Source organism: Dendropsophus ebraccatus, chromosome 9 (genome assembly GCF_027789765.1).
Source record: "Dendropsophus ebraccatus isolate aDenEbr1 chromosome 9, aDenEbr1.pat, whole genome shotgun sequence".
Taxonomy (NCBI): Eukaryota; Metazoa; Chordata; class Amphibia; order Anura; family Hylidae; genus Dendropsophus; species Dendropsophus ebraccatus.
This window is the reverse complement of record NC_091462.1, coordinates 72,679,132-72,705,188: the sequence shown is the minus strand read 5'-3', so window position 1 is coordinate 72,705,188 and position 26,057 is coordinate 72,679,132. Positions and strand designations below refer to the sequence as shown.

Genomic DNA, 26,057 nt, shown 5'->3' with positions numbered 1-26,057 from the left:
GAAGCGCTGAGGCCGCGGCGGTGCATGCTGGGTAACGTGACCTGTGCCAGAGGACGGCATGGGGAGAGCCGCGATAGTGACCAGCTGAGGTAAGTGCTGTGTGTGCGGGAGCCCCGGGAGCTGTGTGCCGGCACCGGGACTGTCATGTGTCATTATACAGGCTATTGCTTCATGTTATCAGCCGGAGGACAAGGACTGTGCTTCTAGATCCTTACACTGCATGCACATGCCTTATTGTCAGACATGGGAGCCGATACATCGTCCAGAGATGGGGAATATACATCAAGAACCACGTATACACATCGTCCACCAGCAAGGAGTATATTTCTATATATGTATATATGGTCCATAGACAAGGAAGGTGTATATATAGATCCAGAAGCACATTGGCTACATTCCTTGTCTATATATAAGGATCCAGAAACACCTTCCCTGTCTATGGACCATGTATACATATATAAGGATCCAGAAACACCTTCCCTGTCTATGGACCATGTACACATATATAAGGATCCAGAAACACCTTCCCTGTCTATGGACCATGTACACATATATAAGGATCCAGAAACACCTTCCCTGTCTATGGACCATGTATACATATATAAGGATCCAGAAACACATTGCATGTCTATGGACCATGTATACATATATAAGGATCCAGAAACACCTTCCCTGTCTATGGACCATGTATACATATATAAGGATCCAGAAACACCTTCCCTGTCTATGGACCATGTACACATATATAAGGATCCAGAAACACCTTCCCTGTCTATGGACCATGTACACATATATAAGGATCCAGAAACACCTTCCCTGTCTATGGACCATGTATACATATATAAGGATCCAGAAACACATTGCATGTCTATGGACCATGTATACATATATAAGGATCCAGAAACACCTTCCCTGTCTATGGACCATGTATACATATATAAGGATCCAGAAACACCTTCCCTGTCTATGGAACATGTACACATATATAAGGATCCAGAAACACCTTCCCTGCCTATGGACCATGTATACATATATAAGGATCCAGAAACACATTGCATGTCTATGGACCATGTATACATATATAAGGATCCAGAAACACCTTCCCTGTCTATGGACCATGTACACATATATAAGGATCCAGAAACACCTTCCCTGTCTATGGACCATGTACACATATATAAGGATCCAGAAACACCTTCCCTGTCTATGGACCATGTACACATATATAAGGATCCAGAAACACCTTCCCTGTTTATGGACCATGTACACATATATAAGGATCCAGAAACACCTTCCCTGTCTATAGACCATGTATACATATATAAGGATCCAGAAACACATTGCATGTCTATGGACCATGTATACATATATAAGGATCCAGAAACACCTTCCCTGTCTATGGACCATGTATACATATTGTCGAGGTGCCTTCCCAAAGAAGGCCTACTGTTGTTGGCTGTTTCCTAATTGAGTTGGAGAATGGGTCCGGATCCCCTCTCCCACACCATGCACTTAGAATGAGGACACAGACTACATATCTTGCAAACAAGTCTGGTGTGTTCCTCATCTCTGAGAACCCACCTTTATTTATACAGGAAAAACCAATGGATATGAATGTAAAATGCAAAGTCATACACTATACACGTCATCAACTTCAAAAAACGAATAACTACGGATATATTTTGACAGATATGGATATACAATAAGATTAAATGTTCAATTAAAATTGTTTACATAAGGATGTTGATACATACATAAGGATGCTAAAAAACATTTGTTATCTGCTTACGAGAATGTGAATTCTAAAATAACATTTATTATCTGCTGGGAACAGACGGTGGACCAGCTGTATGTCCTTGAACAGGATTCAGTCATGTAGGAAAGTTCATGAGAAAAGAATTTATTTTTCTTCTATTTTATCCTGTTATATCTTCCTTCAAACTTTGGATGGATTAACTCATTCCTCTCAGTGTCCCCCCTTTTTGGCGATGATGAAGAAATCTGGGTCCTGGACAGGATTAAATCCCAATATGTACCCTAAACACTCTCTGACCGCGGGTTGTCAGAGTGCGGATGCTTCTGGGTCCAACACCATCACCTAGAGCCACATGGGCATATCCTCCTCCAAGAGATTTCCTCATCATAACGCCAATCTAGAAGGAAAAGAAACAAACATCATTACTTATAGAGTATAAGATTTAGTCTTTGTAACTTGTTGACAACAACAGCATAATCCTTTGATTACACAGTAGACCAATAAAAGAAACAACATGATCTGAAAAACTGTTTGTAGTATTCCCATGAACCATCCTCCCATACCATTGAACCAATTTGCAGGATTTAAGCTAGCTAATGCCCCTGACCACCATTTATCCTGGTCTGCCAAAATCATCTCATCATGTTTTTTCCTTAGTTGTGCAATTTTATCCAGTCCTGCTGTGATTTGCACTATTCCCTGATCATTTACATAATGACAACATGTAGGGCCAACTACCTGACACATCCCCCCTTGAGCAGCAGTCAGAAAATCAAGCACCACAGTGTGCTGGTTAGTAACTACCATAAGTTGCCTCTGTACTGCTACTGAGGTGTTGAGTATATCCAGTATGTCAAATATCTGATCATCTAAATAGTCTGTGGCTTTAACTAATTTGTCCCAAGTTTGCATCACCATAGGATACAGAAATAAAGTACTAAAAAATTTGTTGGCCGCTGACATCTGTACTAGATGAGGTCTTCCATTGTGTCGCGGTTTATTGTCCTTGGCCCTTTTTGTCAGTGAATGTCTAGGGATCTTACCTATTGGGAGGTCGTCAGTCTGTACTATAAAGGTAGCAGGTGTCAATCTTACCACTGTACAGGTACCATTTATCCCCACAGGGAGCCATTTGTAGGCGTTCCTTCCACAGACCCAATACACTCCTCCTGGGAGGTCCCATAGGTGAGAATGCTGTAAAACTAGATGATGGGCAAGATCAATCAATTTGCTTACACTCTTTATTGCACACCACTCAGGATCTTGTCCCAAAGGGCTACAATATCCAGCATCTGGGTTTCCACATGTAGGATCGTTTGGACTGTATGCCGATGAATCATCACACCACAAATTATGTTGTTCATTCTGACAGGTTGTCTCATTACCACCTTTGAATAAATATGACCATTCCCATTTGGAATCTATGATCTTTCTCTCTAATAGGGATGGTTTCCACACATCTGATGTCCCTTTACTAGCATCTGTCCTATTGAATATTATTTTTACATTCTCTAAGGGCACATCTCCCATGTGTATTATTTGAGTAGAGTTTCTCCTCACCCAACTACCCCCTTTGAATGCTAGATATTGGTAACCTTGGGTTGGAGACCTCACTTCACCCGCCCACCATGGAAGAGACATCCACCCTACTATTGGAATTGTGACACTGACATTCCACTGACTACTGTACTGTGTATCATTATTAGCTAATTGGTCCCAGCAGGAATCAGCATCAAGAAAGTCTTCAAATGGGACAGGAATAGCTAGATAAGCAAGAGAAGATGCAGTTACTGGGGAGTGGGTACATATCCAACAGTCAGATACATTTAGTTCCATGTTAAGTAATTTGTGATGTGTTAGTAACATGTTTTCTCGAGACTCAGAGTTTTTTTAACAAGGATACACTTGACCCAGTCAGGATCAAAATCATGATGCAAGTTTGCAATGGCTGGCATGGATCCATGTCTCCTTTCCTTCCAACTTGACAGATGTAGGCGTTGTCAGAAGCACTTGGAATGGACCATCAAATCTGGGCTCAAGACTTTTTCGAGTATGCTTCTTTACATAGACAAGATCACCAGGTTGTAATTTATGGCCTCCAGTATCAGCCTCAGGGTCTGGAAGGGAAGAGAAAACTCGAGAATGGTTATTATTTAGTTGCTTTTGCAAACTGATAACATATGCAGATAGGTTATCGCAATTCATTTCCAACTGCTGTGGTAGATAACACCCCAACTGCGGTGCCCGTCCAAACAATATTTCGTATGGAGAGAGTTTAGTCTTGCCCTGAGGGGCTGTTCTCACTGAATACAAAGCAATTGGTAAGCACTGTGGCCATGGTTTATGTGTCTCTTGCATTGTTTTTTGTATTTTCAGCTTAAGGGTACCATTCAGCCTTTCCACCTTTCCTGAGGCCTGTGGCCTGTAGGGGGTGTGTAGTGCTGAGTCTATACCCAAAGCTTGACACACATTTTGGAACACTTGACCAGTAAAGTGCGTTCCTCGATCCGATTCAATGACTTCTAGTAGGCCAAATCTTGGAACCAGTTCCATAGCAATCTTAGCCGCTGTATTTCTGGCATTGGCTGACTTTACCGGATATGCCTCCGGCCATCCAGAAAAGAGATCCACACAGACAAGTACATACTCATGTGGACCAGACTTTGGCATCTGGATGTAGTCAATTTGAAGTCTCTGAAAGGGATAATAAGCCCTTGGTAAATGTTTTTGTGGGACTTTTACTGTCTGTCCAGGGTTATTGGCCTGGCAAATGTGACATACCCTTAGGCGTTCATTCACATAATGCCTGAATCCTGGTACATACCAGAATTTTCTGCTTTGTTGCAACATCACATTTGCACTGACATGGCTAGGTAGATGTACGGCTGAGTAAAGGGTTGGAAACCAGGCTTTTGGCAAAACTGGTAACCCTTCAATATGCCATATTCCATCCACCAACACCCCTTTTCTTGTGCATTCGTCAAGCTCTTCCTCCGTCATAGACTGAATGACTTTTTGTAATTCTGTTTGATCACTCACAGTATCCACTTCTTCATCAGGTTCTAGTGGAAGAAGAGCTGCTTTCTTTGCAGTTGTGTCGGCCAAATCATTCCCTCTGGCCTCCTTGATATCTGCTTGTGTGTGAGCAGCCACTTTTATCACTGCAAGATCTCTGGTTTTTGCAGCTATCTCTATGAGTTCTTTGATCAGAGTCCCATGCTTAATAGGGTTTCCTGCTGCAGTCAGAAACCCTCTCACTGCCCAAATGTGGCCTGAGTCATGGATTACGCCATGTGCGTATGCTGAATCAGTGTAGATATTGGTGGCATCATCTCCTGCTTGTTCTATGGCCTTTTTCAGTGCTGTTAATTCTGCAACCTGGGCAGAACAGCCTGGCGGCAAAGGGCCGCATATCACTGTCTCATGCAGGGTTACCACAGCATATCCAGTATAAAAATTTGCCACTTTTATCAGCAAACCTGCTGCCATCAATGAAAAATTCATGCACAGGATTTGGCAATGGGATTCTTGAAATATTGTGAATAGGTTGTGACTCTGCTTCTATTAGTTCAGCACAATCGTGTTCCATGATTTCAAGTGTAATTAGGAGGAAGGAGAAGTGCACATTGCATACGGACTTGTCTAGCCATTGACAGATGCTTAGTTTGGACCTGTGTTAGTATGGCATAGACGTCATGAGTAGTTAGAATGGTGGTAGGATAATCTAAAGATACATCTGATGCTTTATCCACAATGACTTGTACTGATATAACAGTCCTTAGGCAAGTGGGAGCTGCTTTGACCACTGAGTCCAATTTGACTGAATAGTACCCCAGAGGTCTATGTTTGCCATCATGTTTCTGAGTAAGGACTCCCAAAGCGTACCCATCTATTTCTCTGATAAAGAGAAAGAAAGGATACTCGTAATTTGGCAAAGTCAAGGCAGGGGCTCTCAACAATTCTTGCTTGAGAGTTTGAAATGCAGCTGCCGCTTCTGCTGGAACTTTGAAAGGAATTTCTTTTGTGCAGTCATACAATGGTTGCATTAGTTTTGCAGCATTTGGTATCCACTGCCTACAGTACGATACGAGTCCCAGAAAAGCACGAAGCTTCTTCACATTGGTTGGAGGTTTAGCTTGCTGTACAGTTTGTATGCGACTTGGACTCAGATGTTTCTGGCCAGCTGATAGACAATGTCCTAGAAAAATGACCTTCTCCTGGACAAATTGTAATTTGTCTCTGGACACTTTGCAGTGTATTGTAACAAGGAAATTCAGTAATTCCATGCTTGTTTTTTCACAAACTTCTTTTGTCGGACAGCAAAGAAGTAAGTCATCAACATACTGTAAGAGCACAGTCTCTGGTGGCAACTGAAAGGCTTCTAGGACAGATGCCATTGCTGCAGAGTACAAAGTTGGCGAGTGAACCATTCCCTGTGGCAATCTCGTCCATGCATATTGGACACCCTTGTGTGTGAATGTGAACAGGTGGTAGCAATCAGGGTGCAATGACACTGACCAGTAGGCATTGACCAAGTCAATGACAGTATAGTACTGTGTTCCAGATGGTATTTGAGCAGCGTATGGGGATTTGGGACTACTGGAGTGAGGGGTTCCAGTATTGCATTTATGGCTCTTAGATCATGAACCATTCGGTAAACAGTTGATTGTCCCTTGATGGTCTTCTTTTTAACAGGGAATAATGGAGTATTGGCTGCAGATTTTAATCTAATCAGTACCCCCCTTTGCAACAATGGTTCTATTTGCTCAGATAATGACTTTTCTTGAGCAGAGTTAAGAGGGTACTGTTGAAGTTGAGGCAGTGTGATATTTTCTTTCCATTTCACTTTTACTGGTGCTACTGGCATGTCTCCTACATCAATTTTATCCTTAGCCCATAAAATGGGAGGTAAGGAATCAAGGAGTGTAGACTGAGAAATAGCAGGAATGCTGTCATTCTGCTCTTCAAGGCTGAGTATTTGACACAGTGCCTCAGATTGTAGGTCTGAGGGAATTTTCAACATAACATTCCCATCTTCCATATATTGTATGTTCCCCTGCAGGCGGGACAAAAGATCAGCACCCAAAAGTGCCATTGTCCCAGATCCACCCACAAGAAATCTGGATACCAATATATGTGGACCTATTTTTGTTTTTAGTGGGTGGGTAAGAGAAATTAGTTGTAGTTGACCATCAAAGCCAGATACACTTACTGCATCATTTGATATATCATTGGGAGACAACTTATCAGAGGGTATCATTGATCTTGAGGCTCCTGAATCTACTAGAGCTTGGGTTTGAACTCCAGAGACTTGTATGGGTATTTTGACAAATGGTCCTCTAGTGTCTTTATCCTCTGCTGCATATAGTCATTGTTGTCTCTTTGGCTCTGACTCCTCCTTTTCTCCTTCTTTATTGTCCCGTTTTCTTTTTCTGCATTCCTTGATCACATGTCCTATCTTCCCACAATAGTAGCAAGTGGGACCTCTCCGTGGTTTCTGGCCAGGTTGCTGTTCATTGGCCACAGCTACCACGACTCTTTTTTGTTTTCCTTCTTGCAAATCCAATTGGATTCCACATGCTTTTGTAACCATATCATCCACATTATCTGCCTGTCTCCACTCTGGGCAACATAATTTCAGTTTATCTGCAATTGGGTGTCTTAAACCATCTATGAAAGCTCTTGCTAGCAATCTTCTGACTGCTGCATCTTGTATATCCAGTCCCTCATCTTGATATGACTGGTTTAGTCTGAAAGAATAGTCAGTCACTGATTCCTGAGGACCTTGTATTACTGGTCCTGCGGATCCCTTTTGTCTCTGTTGCATTTGGCAAAAAGCATTTAAATGTGCCATAAACTGTTGTCCTGATGCCATCGACCTTATGTCATGAGGTACACGATTGCCAATATGTGCCTGGAGTTGGGAAAATTGAACTGGGCTCATTTTCATTCTACAAAGATCCATCATGTCTATCCAAGCGGCTCTATATGTACCTTGAATTTGATTTAGGTACCTCCAAAAACTAACAGGAGCTATTCCAGGATTTGGTGCATTCTGTAACAGGGACATTTGATCCCCAGGTTGCCAGGGTTTATATTCATCAAATGTCCTTAGTTGGTAATCTCGTGGAGCATCAGGATTGTCAGGATCTACTGGTGACTTGATAAATGCCCTTCTCTCAATCACAGGGTGCAAAGAATCAGGATGAGGCTTGTGTGCCCCACATGCCAGGCAAGTGTCCTCCCAGTCTGGGTTTTGTTGACCACAGTTGAAACATACCCATCCCGGGGGTCCGTTTACTGTTTTTGTGTAAGAAGGGGGGGGATTTGGAGCTGAAGTAAGGCTCGGTCCCTTTTTGTTATCTCCCCTCTGGGTTATATCCCAGGTTCCCTCTGTCCAGTCATACATCCATTGTTGGTCTTTTGCCTGTTGAGATAGATCTTTCATATGGGTAACTGTTATTTCCCATCCATTATCAATTATTAATCCTCCCCTTGTTTCTTGGACTTTAGTCCAAGTATTAGGGTTAAAAACAGCATCGTGTTGGATGTTAAAATATTTCAACATTGCTTTTGCCCTTTTTGCTTGTTCTTTGCCATATCGGCAGGTCACTATGTGGGTTGCAGAAACCCCTTTTGATTCTGTTTGTCCCATTTTATATTACTTCGTGATCGTATAACAGGAGGCACCCAGAATAATCAACTGATGATTTTCTTTCTTGTGTCCTGTACACTTATGACCACGGATCACTACCAAAAGCTGGGACTTAGAATATTCCACGGTTCAGGGCTTCCTTTTCTTGTGTTGAAATACACTCTTGCTGCTATGTAGATTGCAAAACAAGTTACCCCAAGTATACAGAGGACAGTAGTTAGCATATTACAGATCTTTCCCTTGGAAACAACCAGACTACTGTCCAGCGTCCTTGTATAGTTAGGCTACTAGGCTCATTCCAAAGTGGTCTTAGCATTGCCACTGTTCCCACCGCATAACGCTCCGTGTATATGAGGACCTGTGACAACCACGGCCGGGCTCTGGGTAACAGTTTTAGCCTGAATGAGCAATTCTTCGCCTACTATATACTATCCCTCACAGGTTAGGACAAACAGACATAGAACAGCCAACAAGAGGAGAACAAAGTTCAAATTGACACGCCTATCGTGAGTTCACTTTGATAACTTACTCTGCAGAGGTAGGTAAGAAAAGATGTGAAGGAGGAGAGCACAGAAAAGAGCAAACAAATTTTTTACTCTTACCTGGCCAGGTTTTGTGGTCTCCTTGTTCACCCCTCTCTCCCCTGGTACAGCAGTGTAGGTCATCCGATCTCCCGATGTAATGGGCGTGTCCCTGTTCGGGCGCCAATAATGTCGAGGTGCCTTCCCAAAGAAGGCCTACTGTTGTTGGCTGTTTCCTAATTGAGTTGGAGAATGGGTCCGGATCCCCTCTCCCACACCATGCACTTAGAATGAGGACACAGACTACGTATCTTGCAAACAAGTCTGGTGTGTTCCTCATCTCTGAGAACCCACCTTTATTTATACAGGAAAAACCAATGGATATGAATGTAAAATGCAAAGTCACACTATACACGTCATCAACTTCAAAAAACGAATAACTACGGATATATTTTGACAGATATGGATATACAATAAGATTAAATGTTCAATTAAAATTGTTTACATAAGGATGTTGATACATACATAAGGATGCTAAAAAACATTTGTTATCTGCTTACGAGAATGTGAATTCTAAAATAACATTTATTATCTGCTGGGAACAGACGGTGGACCAGCTGTATGTCCTTGAACAGGATTCAGTCATGTAGGAAAGTTCATGAGAAAAGAATTTATTTTTCTTCTATTTTATCCTGTTATATCTTCCTTCAAACTTTGGATGGATTAACTCATTCCTCTCAATATATAAGGATCCAGAAACACCTTCCCTGTCTATGGACCATGTACACATATATAAGGATCCAGAAACACCTTCCCTGTCTATGGACCATGTACACATATATAAGGATCCAGAAACACCTTCCCTGTCTATAGACCATGTATACATATATAAGGATCCAGAAACACCTTCCCTGTCTATGGACCATGTATACATATATAAGGATCCAGAAACACCTTCCCTGTCTATGGACCATGTATACATATATAAGGATCCAGAAACACCTTCCCTGTCTATAGACCATGTATACACATATAAGGATCCAGAAACACATTCCTTGTCTATGGACCATGTATACATATGTAAGGATCCAGAAACACCTTCCCTGTCTATGGACCATGTATACATATGTAAGGATCCAGAAACACCTTCCCTGTCTATAGACCATGTATACATATATAAGGATCCAGAAACACCTTCCCTGTCTATGGACCATGTATACATATATAAGGATCCAGAAACACCTTCCCTGTCTATGGACCATGTATACATATATAAGGATCCAGATACACCTTTATAAGGATCCAGAAACACCTTCCCTCTCTATGGACCATGTATACATATATAAGGATCCAGAAACACTTCCCTCTCTATGGACCATGCATACATATATAAGGATTCAGAAACATTCACGAGGCTGAAGTTGGTTTCTTATTCGGCAGTTTCTTATTCAGAGGAGTTTTTACTTTTTCCTGTTTTAGCTATTATTCTTACAGAAAATGTATAATATTCATACCCTACCGTATGTGAGGGGCCCTGAGGGAACCAGTGATAAAAATGGCCAAAAGGACCCCAAGGTTGGCATAAAAATGGGCATCAAAGTAAAAACACAAAATTATGATTTAAAAATAAAATTGACTTTGGGCCACTGATCTCACACTGATAATACACAGAGAGGGATGCCCCACATCACATCCAGGAGAGTCCAGCCTGGCCCAAAGTGGTTCTGGGTAAAAAAACTGGCATCAAAGTGGGCACATAGGCATTTTTCATGATTTGAATAAGTAACAGCTGTTTTCAAAGGGTTAAATGAGTTTGGGCCACTGATCTCACACTGATAATACACAGAGAGGGATGCCCCGCATAACACTGATAATACACAGAGAGTGGCTCCAGTGCTCCTTATGGTCTGTATGTACAATGGAGCAACTGCCAAACTGCACCACAGTGGCATCGAGGATGAAGATAAGAGACATCCCGTCATCCATGACGTCTCCACTGCAATAGGGACATATCAGCGGGTTAGATTACTCCCACCTCCAGGTATTTCCCCTTTAAGGCCAGCGCACACAGAGTAAAATCGGTGGACTTCTGCAACGGAACTCTCCGCCTGCCTCTGTGACATACAGTCTGTCTATGGGAGGGATTGCACGCCTCCGTTTTCCGCGTCTCTCCACTTGAGACAAGGAGAACGGAGGCGCGCGATCCCTCCCATAGACAGACTGTATGTCACAGAGGCAGGCGGGATTCGGCAGCGGAGAGTTCATTTGCAGAATTCCACCTATTTTACTCTGTTTGAGCTGACCTTAAAGGGGAACTACCTGGAGGTGGGAGTAATCTACCCACTCATATGTCCCTATTGCAGTGGAGACGCCATGGATGACGGGATGTCTCTTATCTTCATCCTCGATGCCGTTGTGGTGCAGTTTGGCATTTGCTCCATTGTACATACAGACCATTAGGAGCCCTGGAGCTACTCTCTGTGTATTATCAGTGTGATGCGGGGCCCCTCTCTGTGTGTTATCAGTGTGAGATCAGTGGCCCAAAGTCAATTTTATTTTTAAATCATAATTTAGTGTTTTAACGTTGATGCCCATTTTTATGCCAACCTTGGGGTCCTTTTGGCCATTTTTTTTTTTTATCACCGGTCCCCTCAGGGGCCATGCCCCTCACTTACGGTAGGGTATGAATATTATACATTTTCTGTAAGAATTATAGCTAAAACAGGAAAAAGAAAAATCCTCTGAATAAGAAACTGCCGAATAAGAAACCAACTTCAGCCTCGTGAAACATTCCCTGTCTATAGACCATGTATACATATATAAGGATCCAGAAACACCTTCCCTGTCTATGGAACATGTATACATATGTAAGGATCCAGAAACACCTTCCCTGTCTATGGACCATGTATACATATATAAGGATCCAGAAACACCTTCCCTGTCTATGGACCATGTATACATATATAAGGATCCAGAAACGCCTTCCCTGTCTATGGACCATGTATACATATATAAGGATCCAGAAACACATTGCATGTCTATGGACCATGTATGCATATATAAGGGTCCAGAAACACATTCCTTGTCTATGGACATTGTAAACAAGAATCCAGAAACATATTCCTTGTCTATGGACCATGTATACATATATAAGAGTTCAGAAACATATTCCTTATCTATGGACAACATATACTTATATAAGGATCTGGAAGCACATTACTTGTCTATTGACCATGTACATAAGGATATATATATATGTATACATATATAGGCATCTAGATCAGTGTAGACATTGTGCACTGACAAGGATCACTTGTCTGGATCTGTGCATAGGTCCTTAGCTCTCCATATACATGTACTTTGTCTATGCATCCCCCTTAGTTTTGGTCTGACATTAGCTTCTGGAGTCTACACTGAATTCTATACTAATCTGTGTGGTGCCATCCTGTTCCTGACATCCACTGTTTTACAGCTAACTGATGGACTTTTGGTATTGTTGTAGGTTAGGTGAAGAGCGTTGATTGTTGGCCATCATGGGCATCCTGCAGATCCTCACTAAGTTTCCATCGTACCTGGCATCAGCACGTCTTATAAAAGTATGGCCTGTGAGCAGACAAATCCTTGCCGCTCAGTACTGGACACCTATAAAGCACAGGCTCTCATCCCAGCAGAGTATAGCACTGTACACAACTATTTCTGACCATGCCGGTGCTGGTTATAATTCAGATATACCTGAGGAGGACAGGTTTGGGACATTGTCTGAGACCTATTCCTCAAGGACTGTGTATAAGAAATCCTCTCCGGAGCTGCAGGACATGCAGTATGAAGATGACAAGGAGCTTACTGGGGAGACACAACCTGCTCAGAAGAGGCACAGGGGGAGAAGGAACACTCCCTACTGGTACTTCCTGCAGTGTAAGGCCAAAATAAAGGAAGACAAAGTAAGGATATATGTATTGTCAAGTCTATAATATAAAGTATGTGTGTGTGTGTGTGTGTGTGTATGTATGTATGTATGTATGTATGTATGTGTGTTTGTGTGTGGGGACTTGTGGCATTTTCCTTGCAGATCTGCATACCGTTCTCCACAGCGTATAATGATATCAGGAAATATTTCCTTATCTATGTACATGTGTTATACTTGCCACTCTTGCCAAAAATCTGATTATTTGGGCGTTTACTACTAGTCATTGACAAAATAGTTGAAGCATAAACCATAAGTGTGACCCATCATGTTCAGTACCCACCAACATGACAATTGTTTCTAAAGATCACTAAATGGTTTGAATGGTCAATAGATGTACATAGACTAAACGGGTCACAGCTATCAGTGCTGCAGCCCCTTCAGCCTTCTTTCTGTTCAGCCTCTCTATTGACCTAATGTCCTGTGCGAAGTGCATGACTGCCCCAGTTACATGAATGAAGCAATGCTGCAATTCTCAGCATGGCACCTGGTAGGCAGTGGCCCTGTTCTGTAGAAAGGAACATAAGCGATGTGTGTAGCTCCTGATGGCAATTTCACCTGCTTCTCTTTACATAGGTTTACACTTTGCAAATAGTATATCCTACACAGCTTATTATACTTTACATTGGTCTTCTTGTATATTGCTCTAAAGAAATGTCCTCTCTTGTGCAGCTAGCAGAAGCCTTGGAGCTCTTTGAAGTAAAGATGCTGAAAGAGGAACGACTGCAGCCTGAAGAAAGTAACTACACTGTCCTTATAGGAGGATGTGGCAGAGTTGGATATGTTAAGAAGGCATTTAAGTTGTATTCTGATGTACGTAGTGCTGGTTTTTGTATCCTATTTCTACTTTGTACATGTAATTTTATTACAACTATGTTAGTAAATGTTCCTACATAGATATTAGGGGAAATTTATCTCTGGTTTTTGCGTAGGCTTTGCTGTAAAATTGTCTTTTTACCGCTGGTTTTCTCTTGAAAACATTAATAAATTGTATTAAGTTTTTTTTTTGGGGGGGGGGGGGGGGGGGGGTCACTAGGATCACAGCAGTACCCATATGACATAGTTGAACTTTTTTTTTTTTTAACAAAACACTCCTTGAGGGTACGTTCACACCTACCGTATCCGCAGTGGATTTGCCGCTGCGTGTATGGGACCAGGCCCCTTTAACCCCTGTGCCGCCCGCTGAAAGCCTGCCCGCCCGCAGCCCCGCCCCCCTGTCCGCCCGCACCGCCTGCCGACCCGAGCATACATTACCAGCTCGGTGCTGCGGTTTGATTCAGGCCCCCAGCTCCTCGCTCCTCTTCAGCCAGTCAGGGCTGCCGTGCACTGATTGGCTGAAGAGGAGTGAAGGGAGCCGGGAGCTTCACACAGCCGCGGCACCGAGCTTGTAATGAATGCTCGGGGCGACAGGCGCTGCGGGCGGGCAGGCTTTTAGCCGGCGGCGCAGGGGTTAAAGGGGCTGGGTCCCATACACACAGCGTATCCGCTGCGTGTATGGGACCCATTCAAATTCACAGTACCGGATCCGCAGAGGATTTCGCTGCTAACTCGCAACGTCAAATCTGCTGCGGATCCGGTAGGTGTGAACGTACCCTAAGGTGGGGTTAACATATAACGTATCCACAGTGGATTTCACACTGTGAGTTCGCAGTCACTTTCACTATCACTTTCAATATGATTACATACTCGCAACGGAATTGCAATCCTGCTGCAAGTATGTAAAAGGCAGCCCCCTTAACGCCCCGCCGCCCAGTGCATACATTACCGGGTCCACACTCCAGGGCCTCCTGACGTCTGAACGTCCCGGAGCCCCCGAAGCAAGCCGGAGGCCGACCCAGTAATGTATGCAGTGGGCCGCGGGGGGGTTAAGATGGCTGCCTTTTACATGCGCACAGCAGGATTGCAATTCCGCTGCGAGTATGTAATCAGATTGAAAGTAACAGTGAAAGGATCCGCAACAGATTTCACCATGAAATCTGCTGCAGATATGTTATATGTGAACCCACCCTAGCGAATAAAAAGCTTTGCATGGCCAAATTCTCAACTGCAGCATCTACAGTGTTAAACTGCCAGAATCAGACTGGAGTCAAATCCCAGTAGTGTAGTATACAGCCAGCACCTGTCACATATATAGCTTTACAACCTCCACCATGCTGCCTTCAAGGGGTACTCCAATCACAACTAACATAATAAACTTGTAGGATTTGTGAAATTAAATATTTTTGCAAATACTCTTATTTAGCAAACTTTGCTCCCTCTCCTGAGGCTTGCAGCTTCCTCCCATTGTTGACCGCTCGTTGTGTAGGTTACCGACCACCACTCTGCTCTAAAAGCAGTGGTCTGAGCTGGCTCTCATATATAGCTAAAATGTGTAAATTTATATATAACAGATTTGCTATTATGTCCTGCATAATATGTACACCCTCTTTTGGGAGTTGTATAAGAGCGAGCTGGGGAGTGAGTTGTCACCTTTTGTTCCTTAGTGTGGTTGGGTGAAGTAGTAGTATGGGTACTAGGGGAATAGGGTATATTATGTTAATTCTTTTCATTTTCCATATTGCAGATGAAAAAGAGAGGTCTGGTTCCTTCAGATGCCACATATACTGCCCTGTTCAATGCCTGCGCTGAGTCACCATGGAAAGACTCCGGTCTACAGTATGCTCTGAAACTACGGAAGGAATTGATGGATAAGAACATACAACTAAACCCTATCACTTATCGAAGTTTGCTAAAAGCTTGCACAATCAGTTCAGGACTACAAGGTAGCGCTGAGATATTCAAGGTAAGACATGGAACTCATGTGTGTCAGCGCCAGAGGGGGGACTCATATCTGTCACAATTATGTTGGAGATGGGAATAACCCATTCAGCGGTCCCATCTTGACAAACCTTGCCAGCAAATACTTGCTAGCAGTCACAATTTTTATAAAACAGTCCTGCAAACTGGGCTACAAGAATCAGGATTTATGCAAACTCGTCCAGAAACTGGACATTTTTGGGGTGTTCTTGGCTGTTTTAGGAACGTTCCATGGGACAGAGCTTAAATCTCCCAATTTATCCAATTCAGCTCAATTCCGTTCAGCAGGTGATGCAGTTATTATCCTAAAAAACAACGTTTAAACTTGCAGTCCTGTGCCAAACTGGCATGGCCTAAAGTACCTGTGCCCTAACTTTGCACCACCCCTCCGTCCCTCCTCCCCGCCCTCTTCATCATTAGGAATGCTTCAGGCAGATTTTCTCCTATTCATCAGCTGTATGAGCCCGGCACATGGGCTGGATCGTTAAGGCACCTGTGCAGTGTTCACTGCAGAGGAATATGAAAAATCCTGTCAGTGGCATTCCTAATGATGAAGAGGGTGCGGAGGAGGGACGGAGGGGTGGTGAAAAGTTAGAGCACAGATACTCTAGCCACGACAGTTTGGCACAGGGCTGCAAGTTTAAAAGTTGTTTTTTAGGACAATTACTGCATCCCCTGCCGAACGGACCCCAGGACAGATCATGGATTAAAAGCAGCTATCTGACAGTACAAGTGGTTTGGGGGGGACAGATTGTGGGTACAGAGTCACTTTAAGCTAACAAAGTTGTCTGATCCTTCTCTTCTCTGACTAAGGAAATCGCACAGAAGTTTCATGTCACCAGTCCTGAAGTATTCAATGTTCTGTTTATGGGATGCATTAAGGATGAAAAGCTGGGCTTCCTACATGCTTTACAGGTACTGACTGAGACAACGCAGCCTTACACAATGCATCTGCATCCAGAAGTGTTACCTAAGAAAACCTTTTTACAGTTTATATGTAAGATGTACATAAACATTATGAAAATAAGGAACAGGTGTTATATTAAAATAGTATGCAGTATTGCACACTAGAGGTGTGTTCACACTGAAGAAAAGAGGTGGAAATACCAGGCGGAATTCCGCCTGCCTTAATGTCTTAATGTTAAGTATAGACAGCCTCTGCTATCCGCAGCTCTCCACTGAAAGAATTGACTTGTCAATTCTTTGAGCGGAGACCCACAGAGGCACCCTATACTTAACATTGAGACAGTGAGGCAGGTGGAATTCTGAAAGTAGTCCTTGGTGGGGATTTCACTCAGAATTTCCGCCTTTTCCTCAGTGTGAACAGGCCCAAGGTCAGTAATGTGGTTGGCTAAGCACTTCAATCCCTGGCTCTGCAATCTGAGCAGCGGAAAAGGGTTTAAAAGCAGCTTTTTGAGCCTCCAAATTGATTGTGGTCCAAGATGTCACAGTATAATGTGTTAATCTCACATATTGTGTTTCAGGTTTGGAGGCAGATGCTGCATATGGGTGTAAAGCCGGATATACACACATATAACCTGCTCATTCGCGCCACCAGAGATTGTGGAATAGGGGATGCAGCTGAAGCTCTACAATTACTGCTTCATTCTAAAGATCTGGCACCCTTGAGTATAAGTGCAGGCAAAGAAGAGCAAGGCAGGAGAAGCAGTGCAGTCAGGAAAAGAAAGGAAGGTCCTAAAGAGCTGGGGAAGCAGCAGCTGCTGCCACGCAGTCCTTTGGCCATTAGTGCCAGTGATGGCACAGCTCCAGACGTGGCAGGCTCACAGGACATAAGTGAGACCCATCATCTTCCTTCTGTGTCCTCTCTTGGTGTTAGTAATGTACCAAACCTCTTGGATCTGTCTATAAATACAGATAGTGTGGTATCACTGGCCAATGTCAATACCCCATCTGACAGACTCGCACTAATTGGTGACTTACGGGGCATTCTTCAAAAAATGAAAGATGACAAAGTATCTCCTACAATAAAAACCTTTACGCTTTTGGCGGAAGTAGTAAAACCAGAAGTGGGATTAGAATTGACGCTACTAAGTATTATGGATGCATATGGAGTACAAGCGGATCTGACCTTTTTTAACACTTTGGTGTTGAAGAGGAGTAAAGCAATGAACCTGAAGTCTGCTTTGGTAAGAATATTATGCAACATAGCATGATTATGAAACAATACAATTATACTGACAATTGGGTCTTGTTCTTTCCCAACACTGTGATCTGTCAGAAACTAGCAAATGGTGACCATTACTGTCCAGTGCAAACAGTCCTATAGACACATAGGATCTCATCTATGAGATCTCATCCATCAAGAGAATGACAGCTGTGAATGGCACCTGTAGTTTAGAAACGACAATCCTAATATCAATATTAAGCCCACACCACAAACAGTAATGTACACAGATGACCGATTTCTGTGAATGGGGGTGGAGGGAATTGCAGCCACTATTTTGGCAGATTTTGGCATACAACAGTCTCGTGCAACTCCTGCCATACAAAAGAGCCACCCAGGACTATGGAGACTGCTGTGGCTCAATAGGTTTATGTCAGAAATTCATCTTCATACCATAAAAGAGTTTTGCCACAATGGTGACTTATCGTGACAAGTGTATAATTATGGGGGTCAGACCACTGGACCCCCTGTAATCTTAAAGAGGATGTACCACCAGGTATGGTAGATGAAGTGTCGGATCCTCGGGGTAGGGGGGGACCACAGGAGCCAGAATGAAGGCGCTTCACGGCTTCAGGTTTGATGAAGTAAAACAATGAATTTTAATGGTCTCAAACAACGCGTTTCGAGGCATAAATTGCCCCTTTGTCAAGTAGGAGAGACATGAAGTGTCTGTGATGATGTCTCTCCTACTTGACAAAGGGGCAATTTATACCTCGAAACGCGTTGTTTATGAGACCATTAAAATTCATTGTTTTACTTCATTAAACCTGAAGCCGTGAAGCGCCTTCATTCTGGCTCCTGTGGTCCCCCCCTACCCCGAGGATCCGACACTTCATCTACCATTCTCCATTCCCAAATCTCCTGGCTTGGGATATCGGCATCTACCCTTGGAGCCTGGCTGCTACGGCTACTACCTTTCTCTTCCCGTGCATGGCGCCGTTCTATGCACCGGAATCGGCCGGTGCTTAAGCACTGGAGGCGGGCCGGGCTGCCCCCAGTGAGAGGGAATTCCCTCACCTGTATGACGCGGCACCGTTCGATCCGTGGGTTCAGATTAATGAGGATCCTCTTTAAGAACAGGACTCTTAAAGTGTCACTGCCGCATAAATTTTTTTGGCAGAAGTCAATAGTACAGGCGATTTTAAGAAACTTTGTATTTGGGTTTACTAGCCAAACAATGCATTTTTATCATAAAAAGGCAGTTTGAAGCTCTCACCCCTGTCTTCATGGTTCTCTTATGAAGAGGGGAGGGGTGGAGGGAGATGAGGCACCAAAACAAGACAACAAAGAGTTAATTTACAGCTTCCTCACCAGGCTATCTCCTCCGAGGTCAGCACTGACCGCTTAATATCTGCTTTCACACAGGTCCCGCTGTGTAATCCTTTGTTGTCTTCTCTCTGCTGCCGTCTAGTCTCCCTCCTCCCCCCTCCCCTCTTCATAGAACAGACATAGTCCGACTGATGTAAAAGAGTTGAGATTTCCTGATAATAAGCAGTGAATGAGAGAGAGGAAGGGAGAAGAGGGGGGGGGGGACCTGGGAAAAGTCTTTTTGAATGCAGATAATGGCAGATTTGCCTGATAAACCCAATTACAAAGTTTCTTAAAATCGCCTGGACTATTGATTTCTGAAAAAAAAAAAAAAAAAAAATTAAATGACAGTGACACTTTAAAGTTCCTGTCTGAATGAAGTAGCATAACAGTGCCACAACTCCATTCATTGTCCATGATGCTGTACTTAGAGACAATGAAGCGATTTAGTATAAACTGGCATACAAGCAAGACAAGTCATGTGGCTTAGCAACAAGGAAATGGCTTGAAAGGTGACAAAATGTTCCAAAATTACACCAGATTGTTTTCTGCTAAGTATTGACCTAAAGCAGACAACCTGGGCGCAAGAGGGTCTAACGTCTAATATGATGCACCACATAACATAAATTTGGCGCATCTTCTAACTTCCCTGTGTAAGGATTTGACAGGATTAGTAAGACTTCCACATGGTGCCTGAAAACGTTTCTAACGCATCACGGAATTGATGGCCATAACAACCAATACCTTCACTGGGAAAATGCAAGCTGGTTGGTTACTGTGGGCTGCACTGACATGTTTTGTTAGAATTGGTTCATGCAACTATTGAATCCAAAGTATTTTTCTGCATGTCATCCATATTTACCTCTTACTTATTACAGGAACTGCTGCCCACTATGGCACAGAGAGGAATTGCACCAAACCTACATACTTTTTGCAATCTTGCTAGGGCATGCCTTAAAAAAGAAGATGGTTTAAAGCTCCTGGAAGACATGATGGTATTCTAGTGTTTGACTTTTTCTAATAGCTGATAAGACTGAGAGAGAAATATTCGTGTTTTGAAGTTTTGTATGAAATGACCCTAGGGATTTTCTGCTTATCTGATGGATAATTTGTTCTCCAGGTTGCTGGATTCTGCCCCAATAACAACGTATACAGCACTTTGATAAATGTGGCCGTCAAGAGGTTAGATTATGACTACTTAACACTTATCCTGCGGGACATGAGGAACAGAAGTGTAGCTCCTAATGAAGTTGTCATCCGACAGCTGGAATTTGCAGCACAGTACCCACCAAATTTTGACAAGGCAAGTATATGAGCTGACGGTAATATAGTCACAGCCAATCCAATATAAGGTAGCACTGTGGAAGCTATAGAAATGAAGACCGGTGCTAGCCTCCAGGGCTGGACTAGTGTCATGATGAGGAATACTCAATAAATAAATAACAGTAGTTCAGTAAAATATACACCATGGGGGGGAAAGATATCAAACATGGTGCAAAGTGAAACTAGCTCAGTAGCCCCTAGTAACCAATCAGATTCCACCTTTCATTTTCCAAAGAGTCTGTGAGGATTGGTTGCTAGGGGCAACTGAGCCAGTTTCACTTTACACCATGTTTGATAAATCTCCCCCATGTCTTCATTGCCCCAAAGTGTACAAACCACATTTCTACCCTTCTAATTGATCATTTTTCAAGGCTTGAAAAAGATCATGTAGAAGGGCTGAAATGTTGCTGGTTAAACACTTTTGGCTAATAGAGTCACTGGGATTCACACTTTACTGGAGTGCTGCTGTGTACACATTGAATAGTCACAGCCAGTGATATACCTGGCTGTAGAACAAGTGTGAATAAAACACCATAGATGTAAATGTGGTTGTTTTACTGGATTCTAATATGCACAAATAAATAAGTCCAGACACAATAGCTAAGTGAAAAAACATAGTTTACTGTAGTAATAAAATGCAAAAAGTACAGTAAGATGACAAAAAAGTAAACAAGAACAAGGTATACTTACCGTGTTTCCCCGAAAATAGGACATCCCCCAAAAATAAGACCTAGTCCAATGTTTTTAAATCATAGAAATATAAGGCCTCCCCTGAAACTAAGACCCTAGCAGTAGTTATTTCTAAAGCTCTCCCACCCCATACATTAGTTTTAGCAGATACTGTTGGTCTGCTAACCCTACTGTCCCTGCACTGCAGCCCCTGCTCTAAGGACCACTACGGTAGCACATGTGAGCTGCTGTCACTGCTGAGGATTGTTGTGTGCATGTGAGACGCAACACCTGCTGTTCATGGAAAAATAAGACATCCCCTGAAAATAAGACCCAGATCATATTTAGGGGGGAAAATTTATATAATCCATTTTGAAGAATATAGCTGTCCGAATTGGATATCCAGCGCATACACAATTTGAGAGTGGCTTCTTCCGAACACGGCTGCACTTGGGCAACCATATCCACACAAACAACAACAACTTTGTGCCTAGTGCACTTGGTTTTTCTCCATGCTTTTCAAACTTTCCAGAAAAAACTTTGTGGTCACATGTAGACCCACTTCCCTATTTTTCAAGGGATATGTTTACACTGTGTAAAAAAAAAAAAAGAGAAAAGGCATCCACTTTTTCTTTTTTAAAATAATGTCTGTTATTGCTGAATTATAATTGAAGTCAATGGAATGAGGGCCGCCCAATACATTGTATTAAATAACGGATGTTAAAATAATAATCATGACAATTATTCACGGACGTTATTTTGCAAACAATGTTATTTTTCAATAAAGAACCACACCCAAAAGGGCCTAAAGTGGAATAATGTACCAGCGGCCATCACTGTAATGATGGTTGCCAAAATCGCTAAATGACAGCCGTCATTTGGTGCTTAAAACAACTGGTGTCTTCACATCCCGCTCAGCCAATCAGTGAGCTGCGGCGGGGCAGCGCACTGATTGGCTGAGCTAGATGTGCAGAGAACCCCCGAAGCAAGCCAGAGCAGGACCAGGTGAAGTATAGGCTCCGGCGGCCGGAGGGGTTAAACGGGGCGGGCTGTGGACAAACTCGCAGTGGGATGTGCATCCTGCTGCGAGTTTGTCTACTCATAGAGTTTACTGGGCAGGGATCTGCAGCAGGTCTCACTGTTGATCCGGTACGTGGGAACGTACCCTACATTTTCCTGCTATTGTATTGACACAGCCGCATGACTTCCTGATTCCAGGGCCAGCGCTTTACACTCTGTAGCTTCCATGATTCAGGGTGTGTGTGAATGTGGCCTAAGACCAGACACTTGATAAGATATATAAAGAAGCATATACAGTACCTTAGATTGAAAGTATAGAACTGCAGCCTGATAAAGGAATTCACTGTGTTAAAATCATACTGGTTTTCTCTACTATACAGTGGTTTCCCCCTTTAGACAATACCCCATCACCAAACAGGCCAATAAAACAAGTAATTAATGTAAAGCTGTCACACCTTTTTAGGCAATCTCACTCCAGCCAGGAGCACATTTTTGAAACTTACATGTTGGTTTTTTATGAAGAATGTGCGACTTTTGATAAATCAAATAAACAAAAGTGCACAACCAATGATAATTTTACCCCCCAGAGTCCTGCTTCACCTGCCCGCATAACCTGATGGATAGTTCTCCTGTATGCATGCTCATTCTACAAAATGTGTCGTTCACTTTGTGTGGACAGAGGATACTAGGTGTTTTTTTTCCTATGAATCAAATTATCTTCAAGTATATCCTAGGCAATGCTCAAATAGGATTGCGTAAATGTAGTGCAGAATGTAGAGCTATTTGATGCTGCCCTAACAACCACAAGTCATTCAAGCAGTCCCCAGTGGCTTCTCCCTGCTCCACCATCTCTGATGATAAATCTCTTCCTATTTAACTATAGGGAGAGATCCATATATCATGGCAGACAGGGTGGGGAATCCACTTGGTGTAGTCTCCTTTGACTTGTGGTTCCCTTTATGTTAGTCATGTATTAATTCTTGGTTATTGCGACTAATATTTGTTTTTTTCCACTCTAGTACCTTAAAAAGAATGTGTACTTAGAAAAGATAGATGGCTTCCGTGGCTACTACAACCGCTGGCTGGAATGGATGGGTGCTGAAGAAACTGAACACCCATGGCAGAAATATCGGACTAAAGCACAGAGTGATTCCAATGAACCCTTTTAAATCAGATATATATCACATGAAAAAAAGTGTATATACTGTATTATAGATATAACAGCTATTGTATATTCTTGATAAAAAAACATAAATATTAAAGGGATATTTAAGTAATGAAAGCACTTACTAGTATATTCTTGCTGTAAAATATGTTCTGAGCCCCCATTCTAACTCACAAGTTCTGTAGCTTTTTCCTGTGCTGTTAAAACACAGGGCCACATGACTGAGGTCTGTCTCCCCGTCCTGTTTGCATCATGTCTTCATTGATCAGTTAACTGCAATGTGCTTAAAGTGACACTGTCACCTCCTTTTTGCATTCTGACATCTCTACACAGGTGCAAAGGGTAAATTTAGCGGTTTTCATACCTTATTTTATATCATACATCTTGGTGCTTGTTCAAGTAAAAAGTCATCTTTTATCAACTGCAGATTGTGTTAAGTGGGCAGGGCCTCGCGATATTAGCGCCACTTAGCCCCGCCCACAACATAACAGTTGGCCCCGCCCCTCACCGGCCATTGGAACAGGCTGGCCAAAAGGTCTAGACTCCACCCCCTTTACGCCAGCCAACCAATGGGCATTAAGGGGCGCTAATGCTGAGGCCACGCCCACTTAATACAATCTGCAGTTGATAAAAGGACACTTTACTTGAACAAGCACCATGACGTATGATATGAAATAAATAAATTTACACCTGTGTAGAGATGTCAGAATGCACAAAGGGAGTGACAGTGTCACTTTAAACAGAGCATAACTACCACCCCTTCAGATCATAACAGGCAGCCTAGTCATGCAACAACCTACAAGAGCATCAGTATCTTGAACTGCTATGTTTGGGACCCAGAAGAGTTTGTCTCTTATAGGCAAATGAAGGGAGCTGTGGTCAAACATGTTCGGAAACTGCTATTCCAGTTGTTTTAGCTGACATTTATCAAATGTGTGTGGCTACCTTAAGGCTGCATTCCCACGTTCTGTGATCCTGACGGATCACGGACGTGGAATGCATGTACCGGAGTCCCCCCGTGCCCGGACAGCATCTGTAATTAGATGCTGGGAGCGGGGGAGACTGTATGCATAAGCGCCGCACTGTAATGAATCAGCCGCTCGGTGCTGTTACTACAGCACGGCGCTTATGAATACAGTCTCCCCCCGCTCCCAGCGTCTAATTACAAATGCTGTCCGGGCGCGGGGGGACTCCGGTACATGCATTCCACGTCCGTGATCCGTCAGGATCACGGAACGTGGGAATGCAGCCTTAGACAGATCTGTTAACTGAGGCGTGTATTTATTTTTTGTTTTACCCCATGCACATGTTAAATATGTGTCAATTATTCGGGGTGGAAAACATTAGAAATCTGTAGCTACCCCCAGATGCACATGTATAAAATGACCTTGCATACAACAACTCATGGCTAATCACTTAAATACAGCTGTTGCAAAACTACAATTAACAATCTCTGGCCAGCTTAACCCCTTAAGGACAGAGCCTGAAATGGCCTTAATGACAGAGACAAATTTTATGAATATGACCAGTGTCACTTTATTCATTAATACCTTCGGGATGCTTTTACCTATCCGGCTGATTCTGAGATTGTTTTCTCGTGACATATTGTACTTTACATTTCTGGTAAATTGGAGTCGATACTCATAACAAATCTTTATGAAAAAAACCCAAATAATGTGAAAAAATTTGAAAAAATGCATTTTTCCAACTTTGAAACTTTTTTGCGTATACAGAAAGTGGTTATACCACATAAATTATATATTAAATAGCATTAGCAACATGTCTACTTTATGTTGGCGGCATTTATTAAACTATCTTTAATTTTTTTTAGACGATAGGAAGCTTAAAACATTAGCAGCAAATTTCCAAATTTTCAGTAAAATTTCAAAATCAGATATTTTTAGGGACCTGTTCAGGTTTAGGCTGGGTTCACACTACGTATATTTGAGGCTGTATATTTGAGGCTGTATAGCAACCAAAACCAGGAGTGGATTGAAAACACAGAAAGGATCTGTTTACATAATGTTGTAATTGAGTGGATGGCCGTCATTTAATGGCAAATATTTGCTGTTATTTTAAAACAACGGCTGTTATATTGAAATAATGGCAGTTATTTACTGTTATATGGCGGCCATCCACTCAATTTCACCATTGTGTGGACAGATCCTTTCTGTGTTTTCAATCTACTCCTGGTTTTGGTTGCTATGAGGACCAAATACAGCCTCAAATATACGGGTAGAGACATGCGCCCGCATCAGTCCGCCGGCGGGTGCCAGCTGCGGAATGCACGAAGGGTACCCAGAGGTACGCTCACAGAGTTTGTAGAATTTCACATCATACCGTCATCTCTTATTGGGACGGTACTGGCGGAAAAGACGTGTCTGGGGGGCAGCGTACGCTACGCTACCCCCAGACACGTCACAGGATGATGAGGATGAATGGAGGAAAGAAGGATCCCCCCATTCATCCTTACTGGCTGTTTCGGTGTCGGAGGCAATAATAACATATTCCTCTGACACCGAAAACACCCTGGGGGTCATCTTTATATGGGGACTAGTTTATGGGGTATGTAGTGGTGTAGTGTCAAACTTTATTCAATGTAGTGTGGTGTAATGTAGTGTTTTTTACGTGTTTTTTTACAGTAAGTATAAAAAAAAAAACCTACGCCAACAAAGGAGTTGCTGATAAATGCCAC

The 26,057-nt window shown here is 42.8% G+C and overlaps 1 protein-coding gene across 1 annotated transcript; it reads left to right on the top strand.

Annotated features, from left to right (window-relative positions):
* The first annotated feature begins 10 nt into the window (after positions 1–10).
* PTCD1 (pentatricopeptide repeat domain 1) lies at positions 11–23,657 on the top strand. The gene is made up of 9 exons (XM_069983612.1): positions 11–89; positions 12,435–12,873; positions 13,569–13,709; positions 15,460–15,678; positions 16,506–16,607; positions 17,177–17,839; positions 20,064–20,180; positions 20,306–20,488; positions 23,217–23,657. The coding sequence occupies exons 2-9, from the start codon at positions 12,466–12,468 to the stop codon at positions 23,364–23,366; spliced, it is 1,983 nt and encodes a 660-aa protein (XP_069839713.1). The 5' UTR covers positions 11–89; positions 12,435–12,465; the 3' UTR covers positions 23,367–23,657.
* Positions 23,658–26,057: the final 2,400 nt, after the last annotated feature.